The sequence below is a fragment of the Anser cygnoides genome, chromosome 6 (genome assembly GCF_040182565.1).
Source record: "Anser cygnoides isolate HZ-2024a breed goose chromosome 6, Taihu_goose_T2T_genome, whole genome shotgun sequence".
In the NCBI taxonomy this organism is placed as follows: Eukaryota; Metazoa; Chordata; class Aves; order Anseriformes; family Anatidae; genus Anser; species Anser cygnoides.
Window position 1 is genome coordinate 32,163,486 of NC_089878.1, and position 15,961 is coordinate 32,179,446.

At 55.4% G+C, this 15,961-nt stretch overlaps 1 protein-coding gene across 3 annotated transcripts in view; it reads right to left on the minus strand.

Moving 5' to 3' along the window:
* Positions 1–3,973: 3,973 nt before the first annotated feature.
* CFAP65 (cilia and flagella associated protein 65) overlaps positions 3,974–15,961 on the minus strand; it is a 32,228-nt gene continuing 20,240 nt past the window's right edge. For all 3 annotated transcript variants that reach the window (XM_066999345.1, XM_066999346.1, XM_048079688.2), the window contains 12 exons: positions 13,287–13,397; positions 12,315–12,506; positions 11,496–11,654; positions 10,100–10,243; positions 9,524–9,640; positions 8,798–8,935; positions 8,171–8,236; positions 7,352–7,566; positions 6,587–6,736; positions 5,790–6,086; positions 5,010–5,147; positions 3,974–4,547 (listed from right to left, as the gene is read on the minus strand). In XM_066999345.1, coding sequence (XP_066855446.1) covers positions 4,511–4,547; positions 5,010–5,147; positions 5,790–6,086; positions 6,587–6,736; positions 7,352–7,566; positions 8,171–8,236; positions 8,798–8,935; positions 9,524–9,640; positions 10,100–10,243; positions 11,496–11,654; positions 12,315–12,506; positions 13,287–13,397 — 1,764 coding nt within the window. In that variant the 3' untranslated portion in view covers positions 3,974–4,510. The remainder of the gene's footprint in view (positions 4,548–5,009; positions 5,148–5,789; positions 6,087–6,586; positions 6,737–7,351; positions 7,567–8,170; positions 8,237–8,797; positions 8,936–9,523; positions 9,641–10,099; positions 10,244–11,495; positions 11,655–12,314; positions 12,507–13,286; positions 13,398–15,961) is intronic.

The following is a 15,961-nucleotide window of genomic DNA, read 5'->3' on the forward strand; positions in this document are numbered from 1 at the left end:
CGGTCGGGGGGCCGGAGAGATGTGGCTGAGCAGAGACAGGCGAGAGGGCTGGGCTGCCCGCCGCGAGCCTTCTCCCCAGCACACCTGTCACGGCTCTGTGTTTGCTCAGAGCAAATATTGACCCAGGGAAGGCAGGCTGGGCAAGGGAGGCGATTAGCCCACCTAGATTAGAGGCAGAGCAGGTCTCTATGCAAACTCTCCAGGGCTGCCTTTGTTAATGGGAGCCTGATGGGCTGATAGGAGCCAGGAGCCTGGGTGCTGGGGCGGGCGGTGGGGAGGAGGAGGAGGTGTGGGGGGGGGGGGGGGAGAGGAGGAGACATTCATTAACCTGCACTGGAACAACACCAGCTGTCACTTTTCCACCCACCTGCCCGGCTCACTTTGCAGCCAGGGGTGAGGGGAGAGCAGGCCGGCGGAGCAGGGGGGCCGGGGGAGGCAGGTGCGGGGTGCCCCGCCTGGGAGCTGCTCTTTGCTGCACTTTGGGCTGCCAAAAGGTGAGGGAGCAGCGAGGTCCTGGGGCAGGAAAGCAAAGCCGCCGCCTCCCCCCTGCAGCCTGGCTGACGGCGAGGACTCCCCTGGTGCCCACCCCAGGCCCCTTCCTCGTGCCGAAGGCACCTCGGGCACACCAGGGCGATGCTCGCTTGGCTCCCGGGAGCCCCCGGCCCCCTGGTTTGGGCGGCAGGGCAGAGCTCGATGGAACGCCTCCGCTCGCTCTCGGGGAGCGTTCCCGGCGCAGCCCCATCGGCCGGCAGCCAGCTCGCCCGGCGCAGCGGTGCGAACAGGACGCGTCTCGCTCCGTGCGCCTCGCCTCGGGGTCACCTCAGCCCCGAGCTGCTCCAGCCCGCGCAGCCACCAGGCAGGGAAACGTGGGCTGAGACCCCATGCTGGCTTTCTGGGGAGCGTGCAGAGCCCGTGGGGGCCAGAAATAAGCTATGAATACTCCTCAGCCCTGCCAGTCGTCGGCAGGAGCCGGGACATCTCTCCGGGTGCCTCTGGCACCCGCAGCTCCCTGGATAACAGAGCATGAAGCGGGACTGCGGTGGCAGGAGAAGCTCCTTTGTGCGAGTGCACTGGTGTGTTTGTTTGTGTAGATGGGAGCGTTTGCGGGTGGGGAAGGGCGTCACACTGCTTTAACCCCCGCGGCAGACACCTGCAGGTATCCTGGCTCCCGGGAGCGCATTAGACCCTGCCGCTGTCACCCCTTCCGGACCGAGAGCGTGCTCGCAGGTGGCAGTAAATGGATTCCCAAGTGTAAGTGGATAGTGGCGGATCCTTATCAGCCACTGCCACCCAGCTCTCCTTCCTTGGAGGCTCGTCCCTGGCAGAGTCGGGATTTTGAGAGGCGGGCTCCGTCCCTCCTGCCTGCTGCTGTCTCTGGGGGGGGGGGGGGTCCTGCAGGCTGCCCACCCAGCCCAGGCACAGCAAGGAGCTGGGGGGTGCTGGCATTGGCCACCCTTACCCTTTTTTCCAGGAGCTTTGCCAGTGAAAGAAACTGCCTCCGTGTGCTCTTCCCTGGCAGCACCAGGGACTGAGCCCCTGCGCACGTACCCAGCGGGGCTGGCCCCGGTGCGGGCAGGCTCAGCCTCCTCTCACACCAGCCACGGGTTTGTGCTGCCCCACGAGGAACGGCTGGCTCACGTCAGAGCACCTCTTGGCTCCGTCAGAGGCCGCCTGCAGCATCCTGACCCGAAAAAGCCACCGCTCCCAGCTACCAAAGCACCACGGCTGAGCCAGCCGAGCCCGGCACCTCGGGCACGGCAGAGCAGAGGTGAGGGGGCTCTGCCCAGCTCTGCCAAGGGGCCGGGGAAGCTCACCGTCACCGCTTTGCTCTCCAGACGTCGCCCTGGCCGTGCAGATGCTGCAGGCTGCTCGGGGCAGGAGCAGTCCTACCTAACGCTCAGTATGGGGGGAGAAGGGGCTGAAGCCAGCCGGGGCCCGGGGGGCTGTCCCCCGGCACTGTCCCCGTTCCCAGGTGGAGACGGGGTCACACCGGGTGGGGGTGGAGGATTCAGGCTTCCCCCTGCAGTGGGACAAGCGGAGCCCTGCAGACACCCTGGCAGGGAAGACCAAGAGCAGCTTTGTTCCCTTCCCTTTATCTCCCAGACAATGGCACGATTCAGCAGGTGTTAAATGTTTTAACGGGATTCTGGATAGCTTCTGCTGCCCACCTGCCCCAAGGCCACCCCACCCCTCCCTAGGAGCCAGGACCGACAGCCGAGAAGAAAAGGCCCCTTGTGCGTTGCATTAACTGCCTGCTGACTGAGGCTGCCGATAACCAGCGCAGGAGGAGGGGAGCCCGCTGCTCGCCAGGCTCGCCCCCAGCCACCCTCCTTCTGCAGGCACCAGCCCCAGCATCCCCGCCACAAGGAGCCTCACGCCGCTTCGTGGCCCAGCGCCGAGGCAGCAGCAGGGGAGCACTGGAGGGATTTGTGGCCCTTGGGTGAGCTCTGCCCAGCCAGCCCGAGCACACGAGGCTGTGCGCACACACGCGTGTGTCTTCCGAAATCGTCCGGGGGGGCTGTTCTCGGCTTGAGGAGAAGAAAGAGGACTTTCCCAACCCCAGAAAGGGGGCTGTTCCCAGCGTGTTCGTAAATAGGGTGAGGAGGAAAGGAGAAAAGTGTGTGACGGGTGCACGCCGGGTGGTTCTGGTCGACAGGAACCAGACGAGACCTAGAGCAGAGGCGGCACACGACCACCTCACAGCGGCTGCAAAGGGCTGAGGGGGGAGAGCTTTCTCTCACAGCTCCGTAGGTAGCTCCCAGGCCTCTCGTTCCCTGACTCACCCGATGCCAAAGACACTGTCTCAGGGCCCTCGTACTGCTCCAGCTGCCAAGTGCAGCGCTGCCTCTCTTTTGTCCAGGTCGTATTCAGCACGGGAGAACAAGGAAAAGGGTGGGGGGGAACACACAGTGTTCCCCACATCAACCCATCTGTCCTGCGAGGCAGAGGAGGGAACAGTGCAGACAGGAGGGCATCATCATGCAGCCAGCCTGAGGATGGGCAAACTCATTCGCCTCGTTTCCACCGCTCCAGGCCGCCCCTGGGCTCCTGCTGGATGCCACCCGCTTTGGGAGGATGGCGAGGCTCCTGCCCCTGCCCACGTTACCCGTTTTGGGATGCCAGTCACGGGATCTGTGCTAAGAAAATCCTAGCGAGGAGCCGGGACCAGGCAGATTCACCCCAAGTGGACCGAACAGCCAGGCTGGGCTGCTGCTGCCTTGAGCTGGGGAGGAGGGAGGTGGCACCCAGCCCCTGCTCGGCACCAGCCGGGGCCCAGAGGGAAGCAGAAAAGCCGCCGTGGGAGATCCGGCACCCAGCGTGCTGGGAAGGGAGGAAAGGGTCTACGGCACGCCTGGTGAGAAGGATCCAGGAGCCACGTGGAGCCCCCCGGGGCTGAGCTCGGGAGCTGGCGGTGCCTCTGCTGTATCTGCAGCAAGAGGAACAGCTCAGCCCTGGGGCTCAGGAACGGGCTCCGCACGCAGGGCTCCTGCGCCGAGCAGAGCTCTGCGAGAGCAGCGGCACCCCCGGGCGCAGCAGGCGCCTGCCCTCTGCCAAGCAGGGCAAAAGCAGCCCCGCGGCGCGTGGTTTTCCTGCGGGCTGCAAGGGGAGAAGGCGCAGACGTGGCCCTGGGAAGGCAGGGCAGGCAGGGCTCGGAGAGGGACGCCAGCAGGGCGCCTGGGCGCAGCAGAGCCCGCCGGGGCTGCGGAAGGGGGGAGATGCCCCAGGGCCGCCCCCGGTGCCCGGCGCGGGCAGCCCGCAGCCTGCAGCCTCCGCGGGGAGCAGCGGGCAGAGCCCTCAGCTCGGGGCTGGCACCGGGGCTTTCCCAGAACTCACACTGCCACCTCCCGGCTGTGACAAACCCCGCTCCTTCCCCAAGTGAGACCTTGCAGTTTTAAAAGGGGGGGAGCTGGTCCAGGGCGCTACCGAGCCCGGAGGCACCGACCGCGTTATATTACGCATCAGTATCCGTGTCCCCAGAGGCCAGTCTCCTTTTATTGGGCTGCCAAGCCTGCCAGAAGCTGCACGCACGGGCTGGGCTGCTGCATATGGGACCCGCAGAGCAGCCACGGGAGCAAGGAGGGGAGGAGGATTCAGCTCCTGCTCCCTGCTGGGGGGCAGCGGGGGCTCAGCACCTCGGTGCCCAGCTGTTAGTCCTTCCTCAACGATATTCCAAAGCAGGCTCCACTCCTCTCCCAGCTGGCACAGACCGAGGGCACCGGGAGCAGTCACAGGGGCCGTCCGCGTGCTCCCACCGCGCAGCGAGGTCCTTCTCTGATGGTGTGGCCAGCCACGGGAAGAAGAGACCTCGTGAACTCTGCTGTGGAGCCGCTGGAGGATTCAAGCTGGAGCTGAGGACGCAGGCAGGACATATGTCCTTGGAGGTGGCCAGCAGGCCGAGTTCAAGTCGTGGTGTGGGAGGGTCAGAGTTGCTCTGGACTTCACAGGGGTGGGATGAAGGGTGCAGGCACTAGGTGTGCTTGCAGAGCTCAAGCAGCGCGTTGTGTCACAGCTACGTTCTTGAGCTTTGGGGCGTTGGATTGGTGATTCTGAAGGAAAAGAGATTGCCTTTGGAGTGGGGAGAGTGCAGGCTGCTGCTGCCTCCCCCCAGACAGCCATCCCTCCCTGAGGGACCACAGGGAACATCCACCCTCCATCTGGACAAGACTTCTGCAACTCTGGAGATGACACCTCCATTCAACAACCCTCCCTTGATGCCCTCTCCCTGTACTTATCCCCAGGCCGGGACAAATCCTCATTCTTTGCCCTCAGTCCCAAATCTGCTTCCCCACATGTGTTCACTCCCTCAACCCAACCAGATCCCACCCCATCCCGGACCGGGGCAGCTTTGCCCCCTTCCTGCTGCCAGAGGATGTGCTGCCTGCTCCTTGAGCACACTCCCAAGAAAGCCTCCTTGCGCCGGGCTCCCCAGCCTGACACGGGCTGTGCCTCAACCTGACACATTAAGGCCAGTTCCTGGCCCCCAGCACAGAACAGATACGCTCTGCTACCTTCGGAAAGGGCTGGGGGGCAGAGCGATGACCCTGGGCCGGGCTGTCAGCACCACCTCCCCACGGCTGGCTTCGATCAGGATGTTCTGCAGAGTGTTCTCCAGCACCAGCTCCGCCAGGGTCCCACAGGCTGGATGCCTGGAGGGACAAGAGTACAGGCAGAGGATGGTTATCAGGAAGCCGATAAGGAAGGCTGCTTGCTGTGGCTCCCCCGAGGCACAGCAGAAGAGCGCACGCTGCTTCCTGCATGCTGAGGCCAATGAACCAAAGCCTTGAGCAATCGGGTGCTGACCCTTCTCCCAGAACTGCCACCAGCTGGCACTCAGCCCTGACCTTGGTCAGAGCAGGATAACAGCAGTTTTACTGCTTTTTTCCCTCCAAGCTGTGTTGTAGCTAGCATTCGTGGATGTGCTCGTGGCCTGTAGCAGTGTGCCAGGGTGTAGCCACAGTAAATATGATGTGATGAAACACTGCAGTAAAAATGAAAGGCGAGGTAAGCACACACTGCCTTCTGACGTCCAACGTAGCCAGGAGCATCCAGGTGTAAAGCAGACGTCACGCAGCATCAGCATCCTGGTGCTGCCCGGTGCTCAGCGCCAGGACGCAGCAAGCCTGCGCTCTTCATAGACTGCACTTGGGGAGGGGGGTGGGAGGGTGGGCTAGCGTGGGCTTCCCCACAGAGCACACAGAACACGCCAGGAAGGCTACAGGGAAGATGGAGAAATGGGTTTCTGGCCAGGCAGTGCAATTTAAATCTTTTCTGTGTGAGTTCTTCCTCACCTGCTCAGCAACTCCTTCTGCTCCCTCAACTGCTCGTGTTGAAAAACCTCACTCAGCCTCTCCCAGGACTCCAGAAATTCCTTGTTGGGGGAAGATTCTTGCTTCATTTCTTCTCTCTCTCCATTCTCCTCAGTGTAAAGATCTGGGGAAGCAGAGCCCCTGGATGGGACCGTGGTGCACTGTCCCCCGTCCTGTGTCTCTACTGATTCTTTACAACGGAACTGGGAGAAATATGGGATGGGTTCATTCAAACTTCTCTTCACTGCGTCTTGGAACTGGGTGTTCTCCAAGAGGCCACTGGGAGGAAGAAAATAAGGGATGAGTCCCAGAAAATCAGTTATCTGAGTGACCCCAGGGGATCATTACAAGTAAGAACAAGTCAGAGGGAAAACCGTGGCTGATATCAATGGCTTGAGCTAAAGAAACTACCGTTGCTTCCCCAGTATTTTTTCTTTAGACATCTGCATCTTACAAACAGAATAGGAAAACCCCAATGCTGCCTATTTGCAGGGTGCTGCCTGTTGGCAAGGCAAGACCACAGCAGGCAGAGCACCGTGGTTCAGGACAGTGACACTGACCACTGCGCAGAGAGCTGGGGAGCAAGACCCTGCCTTTGGCTGTCACACCAGGACTCCCGAGCTCGTAGACCCCAGGGCAGCTTTAGGCAAGCTGCGTCCCTTATTTTGGAGCAGCGTCAATGCACGGATCCCGTGGGATTAGCAGGTGGCTGCCCGTGCTACACGCACACACCTGGAGGACAGGGGCTCCGAACCGGGTGAGTGTGAAGGGACACGCACCTGAGGACGCCTGTGAGCATGTCAGTCACTATCTGCAGCTCCTGCTTGGAGGCAGCGGCCAGAGATAGCCATTTGGGGTCCATCTCCATCCTGTCGCTGACCTTACTCCCATCCACAGGCTTGGTCTCCAGCAGTAGGTGGCTGAAGGGGCTGGGAAAGAGGGATTTGTTCCATCAGTGGTTCTGCTGCTGAACTGAGCTCCTGCAGCCCTGCAGCCTCCTGGCTGAACAGCAGCACTGCAGGCAAGCAGGGAGCTGTGCAGGGTGCTGGGGGAGGCGTGAGAGCTGCTACACGCGATAGCAGCAAGGACACTCGCAGAAGAGGAGGACTAAGCTCTGACTATCTCCTGATGGGCTGCCTCTCCTCCCAGCACCCCAAAGAGCGGCTCCTGGCTCACGTTAGTGTCAACAAGTGGCTGCAGCATCCCATAGAGGCTTTCCCAAGCCCAGTGGTTTCCAAGGTGTACATGTTAAATACTCCTGCCCTTCCCATGCATGGCACCTCTGACAATGATTTAAGCCTGGGCTTTGTCCCATAATATCAGGGCCTTGATACTGGGGTGCATAAGTATCGGGACCTGGACCACACCAGGCTATTCTCTCAAGAGAGGGAGAGAAATAGACCACGTCAGCTAATATCAGGGAAAGCAAAGCCCCTCCTGCCGATACTGAGGCACTAGAGCAGAGCTCCAGCTTCAGTGGGTATCAGGTCAGGGGCAGCCCTGGCTCAGATGAAGATGCCAAGCCAAAAGGACAGATCTCTTACCGGGGCAAGAAGTACTTGGGGAACTCCGAGGGGAAGTTCCTGAAGAAGTCCTCAGTAGAGTGGGACCTGGCTGTCACAGCGAGGTGTAAAAGGATGGGCTTGGGAGGCTCTGGTTTGACCCACACCCCGCTGGCTTCTTTGTCCAGCAACAGCCTCCTCTCCAAGTGTCCAGCAGGGAGATTGGGCACAGGGTGGTTTTTAATAGGGGGCAGCGTCTGTTGGAGAGAAAAATGGCAGGCCCTCAGTTGCTCCTCTAGCCACAGGTAGGCTGGGGTATGTGTGAGCGCTGGCGTGAGGACTGGAAAGCCCAGAAGCCACCAGATGCTGTTCAGGAGACAGCACCCGAACGGCCTTGGCACTGCAGTAGCCCGATCAGGCACAAAGAGCCACGCTGGGAACCATGCCTGCCCCCTCCTTGCTGCCCAGAGCACCAGCCCCGAGCACCAGCAGGGCTTTGGGTATCTCCCCAGGGCCCTCAGGGCTGTTGCGCTCCAGCCCTTCCACCCCCAGTGTGAAACCAACCCCCCTGCCCATATGCACCTTTTCTGCTCATTTGAAATCTTTCCACTTTTCTCCGGTCATGGCTGCATGCTTCCAGTTTCCCTTCCCGTTCACCCCAGATGGAAAGTTACTGCCCACGGGACACAGCCAGACAGTCTGATTCTTCTGGCTCCTCCAAACAGTCTGTGTCCCAAAGCCTTGAAGCTACAAACCCTGCCGTGCTCTCTGCCCAGGCTCCCACGCTGTGAGATCCAGCATCTGCCTCTTTTCTAAAGCAGTCAGTTTGATTCCACTGGGGGTGAGACAGGCCTGACTTACCTTGTATTTCCTGACCGCAGCTGGGGGCTCAGGGAGATTTTCTGTCTCAGCAGAATCTGATGATCTCTTAAAAAAAAAAATAAGAAAAAAAGAATAAATGGAGAAGTCACAGTGTAGGGAAAGATTAGGAGCAGAACAAGTCTTGAGGATTTCTTGAGGATTTGGTTTTGCTTTGCCCTAGCTGAAACCCAATGATCTATCTCATCCTCCCAGTTTTCACTGTGCCCCATTCTTAATGGTAGTTACATGCTTCACTCCAGTGTTCATCCATGTTTAAAAATCCAACCAGTAGTTTCCAGAGCCACTGGCTTTGTTTTCCCTAAGGCTTCTCATGCCCTCCCAAATTTCAGATGATCATTAGCAAATTCAGAGTTTGTAAGGTGATTAGAAAAAATGATTTTTAATTTCAAGTTCCACATCTGCCATCCCCTCTCTCAACATTAAAGAGAATGCAAGAGGATTCCTGGCTAGAAGTCAAAATCACATTTTCCACTGTCCGCAGACCAGCTGAGAGAACCTGAGTAGATCAGAGCCCTACGTCCTCTCGCCTGGATTTTCTTCAGGAACGTTTCTTGTTGACACCTGGCTGCTGTTTCCGAGCTGCTGCGATATTCTGGCAGCACTTACCCCTGCAGGTGACTTCGGCTTCTTCTCAGTCCTGAGGTCCTTCTCCGTGATGGTGAACTCCACAGCCTGCCGTTCCTTCTCCCTTTCCCACTCCTGCAGGTCGCTCTCATACTGACGCAGGGACTCCTGGCTGTATACCTACGGAGCAAAGCATGACTGAGGGAGCAGGGCGAGAAAGGAGCTGCAAACAACAGAGCCTCTGGCTCAAGTTCCTGCCTGTTAGTCCTTCCTCCCCGTCACGTCCTCCAGTGGCAGGAAGGGGAGAGAGCAGTGCTATTGTACGGCTTACACGGAGAAGACAGTCTTCTGCCAAAGGACACCTGAAAATTGGCCAGTACTGGCCAGAGGGACGGTGCTGCCAGTCTGGGCCCCCACCAGTCTCACAGAAGCAAGACTTGCTTTTCACTGATATTTAAGTGTCTGACTCCCACTGAAAGCCCGTTCTGTTCAAACGGTGACTTCTCGTACCTCCGTTCAACTCACAAAGCCCCAGGTTGCACAATTACACCTCACCTGGTGAGCCACACAGACAGAGGGGGACACAAAGCACCAGAAGAGAAGAAGCTCCGTTTCCTCAGCAAGGAGAAGCGCTGGCCAGCGTTACGGAGCTACGAAGGGTTCCTTCAGGTGGAAGCCAGCAGGCAGCTGACTGCTGGGGCCAGCCGTTTGGGAACTGCAGTGACCTGCCCAGGGGATGGGAATACACACGTTCCTGCCGGGTCTCACCTCACACACCACATCTACGCTGTACAAGGAAGGGATCCCTGAAGGCTGCAGCGTGATGAAGCAGGGGATGCTCTCTCCAGGCTGCATGACCCCCAGCTCTGGAGCAATCTGCAACACCTGGGGAAAAGAAAATCCACAGACGATTTGTGTCTCTGTCCTGTGCCCTTGCTGCGTGCCCTCTCCTTGCGGGAAATACAGAATGGTGAGATTTCTCTCCCTGTGCCCTTCTGAAAGGCAGGTGGCATGAAGGAGATGCAGCTGCTGTATTCAAGAAATGACTGTAGACTTTGCTGGTAGATGGAGTCCTAAGGCTCATCACATCCTTTAGCCCGAGGTTCACTTATCCTCACCAAAATCTTCAGACACCCTTTCTGAATTCTTGCCTTTTTTCCTCCTATCCTACCCTTGCCTCCACTTTCCTCTGCCCTTTCCTTTCAACAGCTAGTACAAAATCAAGTTTCCAGGATGTTTTCTCAGTGTCTGGGTGAAAATGTAGAGGAAGGTCTTTTTGTGGCACAACGGAGATCCACCCCCTCTCCCCCGTGCAGAATAGAGGAGAAAGAAGGAACGACTCACCCCACTGTCTTTAACAGTGCTCGTCTTCCAGGTGAACACAACAGCCTTGCTCTCCGAGATGTTGTTGAGAAAGACAAGCCGAGACACTCTGGTGCAGTCTGGGATATTTCCGACGCAAATCTTGTGGTGTGATAAGGTGGCCGCCTGCAGGAAAGAGGGCGAAACCAGGGAGAGCAACAGTGAAGGAAGATGGCATACGGGGAAGGGCAGCCACACGTTCATCTTCAGGTTGTACAGCAAAGTCCAGGAAAAAAAAATAAAAATATTTGCTGGTTACCTTTACCATAACAACTGGAATGAGTGTCACGTTTCTCTCAGTTTACTCTGGCTGCAATAACTCTTTGCAGCAAGAGGACAGCCCGTTTGCAGCGGGGGAGGACCAGCAGCACCCAGACTCTCTTTGCAGCACTCGTAGTCCAGGCCTTTTCCTCACTTCAGTTGGAAAAAGTGTGAGCTCTGTGCTTGGGCAAAATTCTCCTCAGCCTAGCTGTGAGTTCTGGGAAACTGCTCCCTATCTCACCCCGTTACTAGCATGCTGCTAGCCTGTCCCATTCCCCAGGCACAGACCAAATTCATTACAGCGATCATTTTCTAAGCTAATGAAAACTTATGAAATTCAAAAAAACTAACGAAATGTTCGGAGACAGGTTTTTAATCACCTCGTTGCTTTTGCCAGCAATGCAAACCGCCCTGCAGGAAGTCAAAGAGCATACGTAGCTGTGGCCGGGCTCCGGGGAAGGTGCGCTAACGTCACACGGAACGAACCCCTTACCTGCCTGGTGTACGCCAGCGCCGGTGCTGTGTAGCACTTACTGCACTGGGATCTGCGGCTGAGTTTAACAACAAACCATCCAGGCTGGCAGGACGGCTCTGCCCAGGCCAAACAAGCCAGCAGCAGGTCGGGCAGGCACATTCCTCAGGAGGCACCCGAAGCAGCGACCCTCCTGCAGTCTGGGTGCAGGCGATGCATCGCTCAGTCTGGCTTTGGCCGTGAAGCGGAGGCAGCTGAGCCTCAGACGTGGCACGTCAGCAGTAGGACTTTTTCTTAATGCGTGAATGAATTGCCAAGGACAAGGTTTTATATCTGCAGACAAGGAAGGTAGCTGCAATGGGGATAATTTTTAATGGAAATTTCAGAAAATGAACAATGCCTAAAGCCTTTTTCGTTCAAATGGCGGCAGAATCAGCAAGTTGGAAAGAAGGCACCTTTCAGAGCAACAGCTTTGGTGAATCAGGCTCTAGGTGACCTGCTGGAAGGGAAATATCTTGCCCATCACACTGCAATGGACTCCTCTGCAATACAGGCTACTGCTAGATGGGGCCACTTGCATATTTCAGTCTTTTTCACTCATTTCTGGGCCGATCATATTGCTCAAATCACCATACCTGGCCTTACCTGCCCAGGCACAGTCAGTTTGGTAGAACCCAGAAGGACAGAAGGAGACAAGACTTCGCTGAATGTGGCGTTCTCTCCTGTGGTATTCGGATCGTAGCCTACTCCCTGGAAGGTGATCAGAGCTGAATCACCCCCCAGGATGTGGATGGGAACTTCAACCTGCCTTGGACAGAATAAAAATATTAAGACCAGAGTCATATTTGGGAGAGATGTGCAAGAGGGCAGTGTACTTGCTAATGGACTGCCTCTATGTAAACCACATTCATGGGTGAAGAGAACTCCGTGTTTCTTTGCTCTTTTAGGCTTTGACCTCTCTGTTGGCCTTTCCTGCTTACCCAGGAAGGTCAGTCAAGCAGGCAAATAGCAACTTCTGTATGAGATGGGCAGGGACTCCCTTTCAGAACAAAACCTGGAGGGTGTTTTTTTTTTCTGTTTTATTTCTTCTTCTTTTCTTTTCTTTTTCTCTCATGCAACCACCATTAGTGGAGCTGTGCTCCAGCTCTGGCCATGCCTGCCTCCTGCAGCCTAGGTCAGCAGCCTTTGGAAAGGCTGTTTCCAGAGAACTTTTTATACCCCCACGGACACTATTAGATCTTTGAAAAATATGTGCTGGGATGACTCTGGTTGTGAAAGAAATGTGTCCTTTGGGAAGGAGAGACTTATGAGATGATCTGCTCTGTTTCTTGACCAGAGCAGTCACTTCTTTGCTCTCAGATTCTGCTTCTTGGAGGAATGGAGCCGTCAATACAAGATCTAAAGAATTTTTGGCACAGGATAGCAGAAAGAAACCATTTCTGGCAGTCATGAGGAGGGCCTTACCGAGTACATTCTCGCTTCCAGTGGTGAGAAGATCCACTCTATCTGACCTGTTGTGCCAGGGGGGATTTCACCTCTGGGAGTTAAGCAGACGAACACAGGATGCTGAAAATTGTCCTTCTGGATCCTCACGATGCTGTCCAGCTGAACCTCAAACATCACTGGCATGGAGCCACCATTATAGAGTTCATAAACCTGAAGGGAATCATAGTGCACTGCTTGTTACACCCTGCACAAGTTAAAGCAGTTAACACTTCCCCAGAGGACTCTGATAACCACGAATTAGCCAGCTTGTCTCCTAAGCATGAGGAGACCTCAAAGTGTCAGGAGTTATCCCCGAGACTAATAGGCGACTGTGCTGAAGGTTTATCACCACGCAGGTACGTTAATGACTACAGTGCCTCTCCATGTGGCACCCTGTGAATTCAGGCTAGGAGGAAATTAATACAAATTAGCTAAAGGGATCACTGCAAAGTGGATTACTTGAAATGCTAAAACCCTCTTGTTAAAGTGATCTCAATTCAGTTCAGACTTGTTCATTTTCCAAGTAAATTAGGCAGAACAGAATCAAAGTTACCTTTTCTTGCTGAATAGGTGTTTAAGGAAGTTGAATTAATTTACTAAGAAACTAATTAGCATTCATTTCCAGAGTGCCTGGAGCAGCTAGACAAGCCTTCACCTAGATACAACGCAAGAGAACAGGGGAAGAGCCCAACACAGCTCACGTGCATTCTGGCTAGAGTAAATGCCAAATCCTGTAGAACTGGAGATGATGAGCGGTACTTTCCCTACAAGCTCCTGGCACCAATTTCCAGGCTCTGCCTAGTACCAAGTGCAGAGTTTTGATGTGGTGCTTTCCCGCGGAGACCACTCTGTTTCCTGGGAAATGCTTCAGACACTGCTGCTCCTTTGGACACAGTAACGTGCTAGCTCGTTCCCTCTGCCTGCTGCTGGGTTTGGCCCCAGGATGCTCACCTGTGTCGGGGGGTGGGAAGTCCCAATCGCGATGGGGGTGAAGAGGTGCTTAGCGGATGCAAAATGAACGTACCGCTGGTCCTGTTTCACCGTCACGCCTCTGAAGTTCAGCTACAGCAGGAAGAAACACAGTCACTTTCTCACAAAGCCTTGGCCCCGTCACTACCAACTACACAAGGACTCTGAAGGACTTTGCAAACTGAGAGCAATGCATTTACAGCTTGAAATTTGGTAATACCAGGACAGTGAGTCCTAAGACAGAGGCAAGGAGATGGAGAGCCTACTCAGCTGTTAGCTTTTCTCTGGGAGGTTGGCATCTTTTATCAGCAACATGGTACCTTTCTCCATTCTATATCAGGCACCAGCTTCAGTGCTTCTCCTTGCAAGTATGTAGTAGAAATTCTGCATGAATGAAAGTGTCTGTACACGGTAGACTGTGCAGCTGTGACATCCAAACCCTTTGCCATAAAATCCTGAGCCAGAATTTTAGCTAAGTAATGACCCCCTCTTGGAAGGGACCATCTGGATGTCCTCACTCTGCAGAACATGCTACTCCAAGACTGTGTATAACAGGGTCCAAAGGCTGCAAGAAGATCCCAGCTGAATTTTAGGTGATCAAGTAATGATTAACAGTAACCTGTCAGCAGAGCAGCCACCCCGCCAAGCAAAGCAGAGGGATTTGTAAGAGCTGTTTCATGGAAAGGCAGGGACACGGGATTCTGTATTTTGAGAAGACTGTGCACAGGCTAGAGGTGAGTCATGGTGCATGGTTTCCAGCAGGATCACCCCAAAGCACCCCGGAGCTGCCTGCTGCCTAGAGACAGAGGCTGCAAAGCAGTCACAGAGCTAATAATGTCTCTGCACGGACAAAGGGAGCTAACTCACTGCAGTTCACAATTAGCCAAGCCTAGGACATGCCTACTTTTCAAGCTCATACACAGAAGATGAAGACATTTGTGATGCTGGGTGGATGCCTTGGACAGACACCTGAAGGAGATACCATACCAGCTGTTTAAACAAGGCAGAGATTGCCGATTTCTTCAAAAGAACCCCTTCCAGTTCAACTCCATAAGCAAAGCGATGAGGGAGAGAGGACTAGAAATACAATACTAACAAAGTCCCACGTGGGATTTCATTCTTTCATCTTTTCAAAGCACTACATGAGTGTTCAGCTTCTAAGGGCCTCAGCAAGCCAGATACAGTGCAAATAAAGGAACAATAGCTGACACTTTCAAATTGCAAGGGAAAAAGGGTCAGGAACCTTCCCGAGCTTTGGGAGTGAAACACCCGTTTGTACTACCTGTGTCAAAAGGCTGCCTTTGATTCCACCAGACCAAAACTGCTGAGGCAAAACTGTCATCAGTTTCCTTAGACACAGGATGTGACAATTAGGGGACTATTATTACAGGGAAACGAACGGAGAAACGTGAAGACCTGCCGCAATCAGTTCCCCTTCCAGAGAGCACAAACCTCACCCTGCTAAAATGACTTAGAGCGTGCAAGGACAGGGATGCCAGAGCCCCAGGGAGCAGAGCTGCCCGGAGAACACGTGCTGCATGTGACAGCATCTCACTATACCTAATTAGCAGCTATGAAGTGAAGTGCAAACGATTCCAGTTTATGGATCCTGTGTGCTAGGGGATTCTCCCTGAGATCCGGCCGTCCCCTCCAGCGAGCTCTGGGAACCAGCCTACAGCCACCTCGTCGTGCAACACCTGCAGGCAGCAGGGCCTTTCCTACTAAAAGTGCTGAGGGTGCAGACTGTGCCCAGCCAAAACTGTCCCTGAGCTCTGAGAACAAGGTCACAGCTGCACTGTTACAGGCAGGCTAAGGAGATGAGGCAAAGGACAACCCACGAGAGCATTAGGCAGCTTGAGGCCGTATTTCCCTCCTGGGCAAGAAATTGGGTGACAAACAAGTCCCACAGAAACTTCATCCTGCAGCCAGAAGAAATTGCTTGTGGGAAATCAGTTTGATTCCTTCGGAGCACCTATAAACCCCGTCACCACAGGACTGAAAGCAGGGGGGAAGCAGTGATGGGAACTCTTGAAGAAGCAGCAGACACTCTGCTGGGGAAGCAGAGTGGGAGGTTAAACTGCCCGTACGTACAAAGCCATCGCAGAGCTGAGTTTGGACAACCCCAAAAAAATGATGCATCAGCCTGCAGCTGGCTACCATCACCGCTCTGAAGCCAGGCAATTTGGATTTCGACAGAATAACCGGACAATACCGTAGCCTGACAGTCTCCACCTCTGCTTATTGTTGCTATATCACCTTCCCAAAACTTAATTTTTGGGCTGTCATTACAGCATTTACTTCCCTTAAGATCAGCATATATTCTGCAAGTTTCACTCAGTTCCCAGGTGAGGACTGGTACAACCCTGGCACGTGAGCACAGTTACGGTGGTCTCCACCATCTCTTCATGCCAGGGCTGGAGGGAGTGAAAGCACACTGTGTTTGGCCCTTCAGCTGCCCCCTCTTCCACTCCTACTTTCCGATATTAGTGCTTTGGTACCGGAACTGTGTTGCAACCCCCTGCACTGCTCCAGGTCCCTGGCTTGGCCTCTGCAGCTGCCACTGCCAGAGCTCCAGTGCACCCACGGGACTTTTGGCATCCCATGCTTGTTCAGCCCCTTCTGCAGTGACAGCGTGAGGTAGGGTGGTGGCTTCTGGT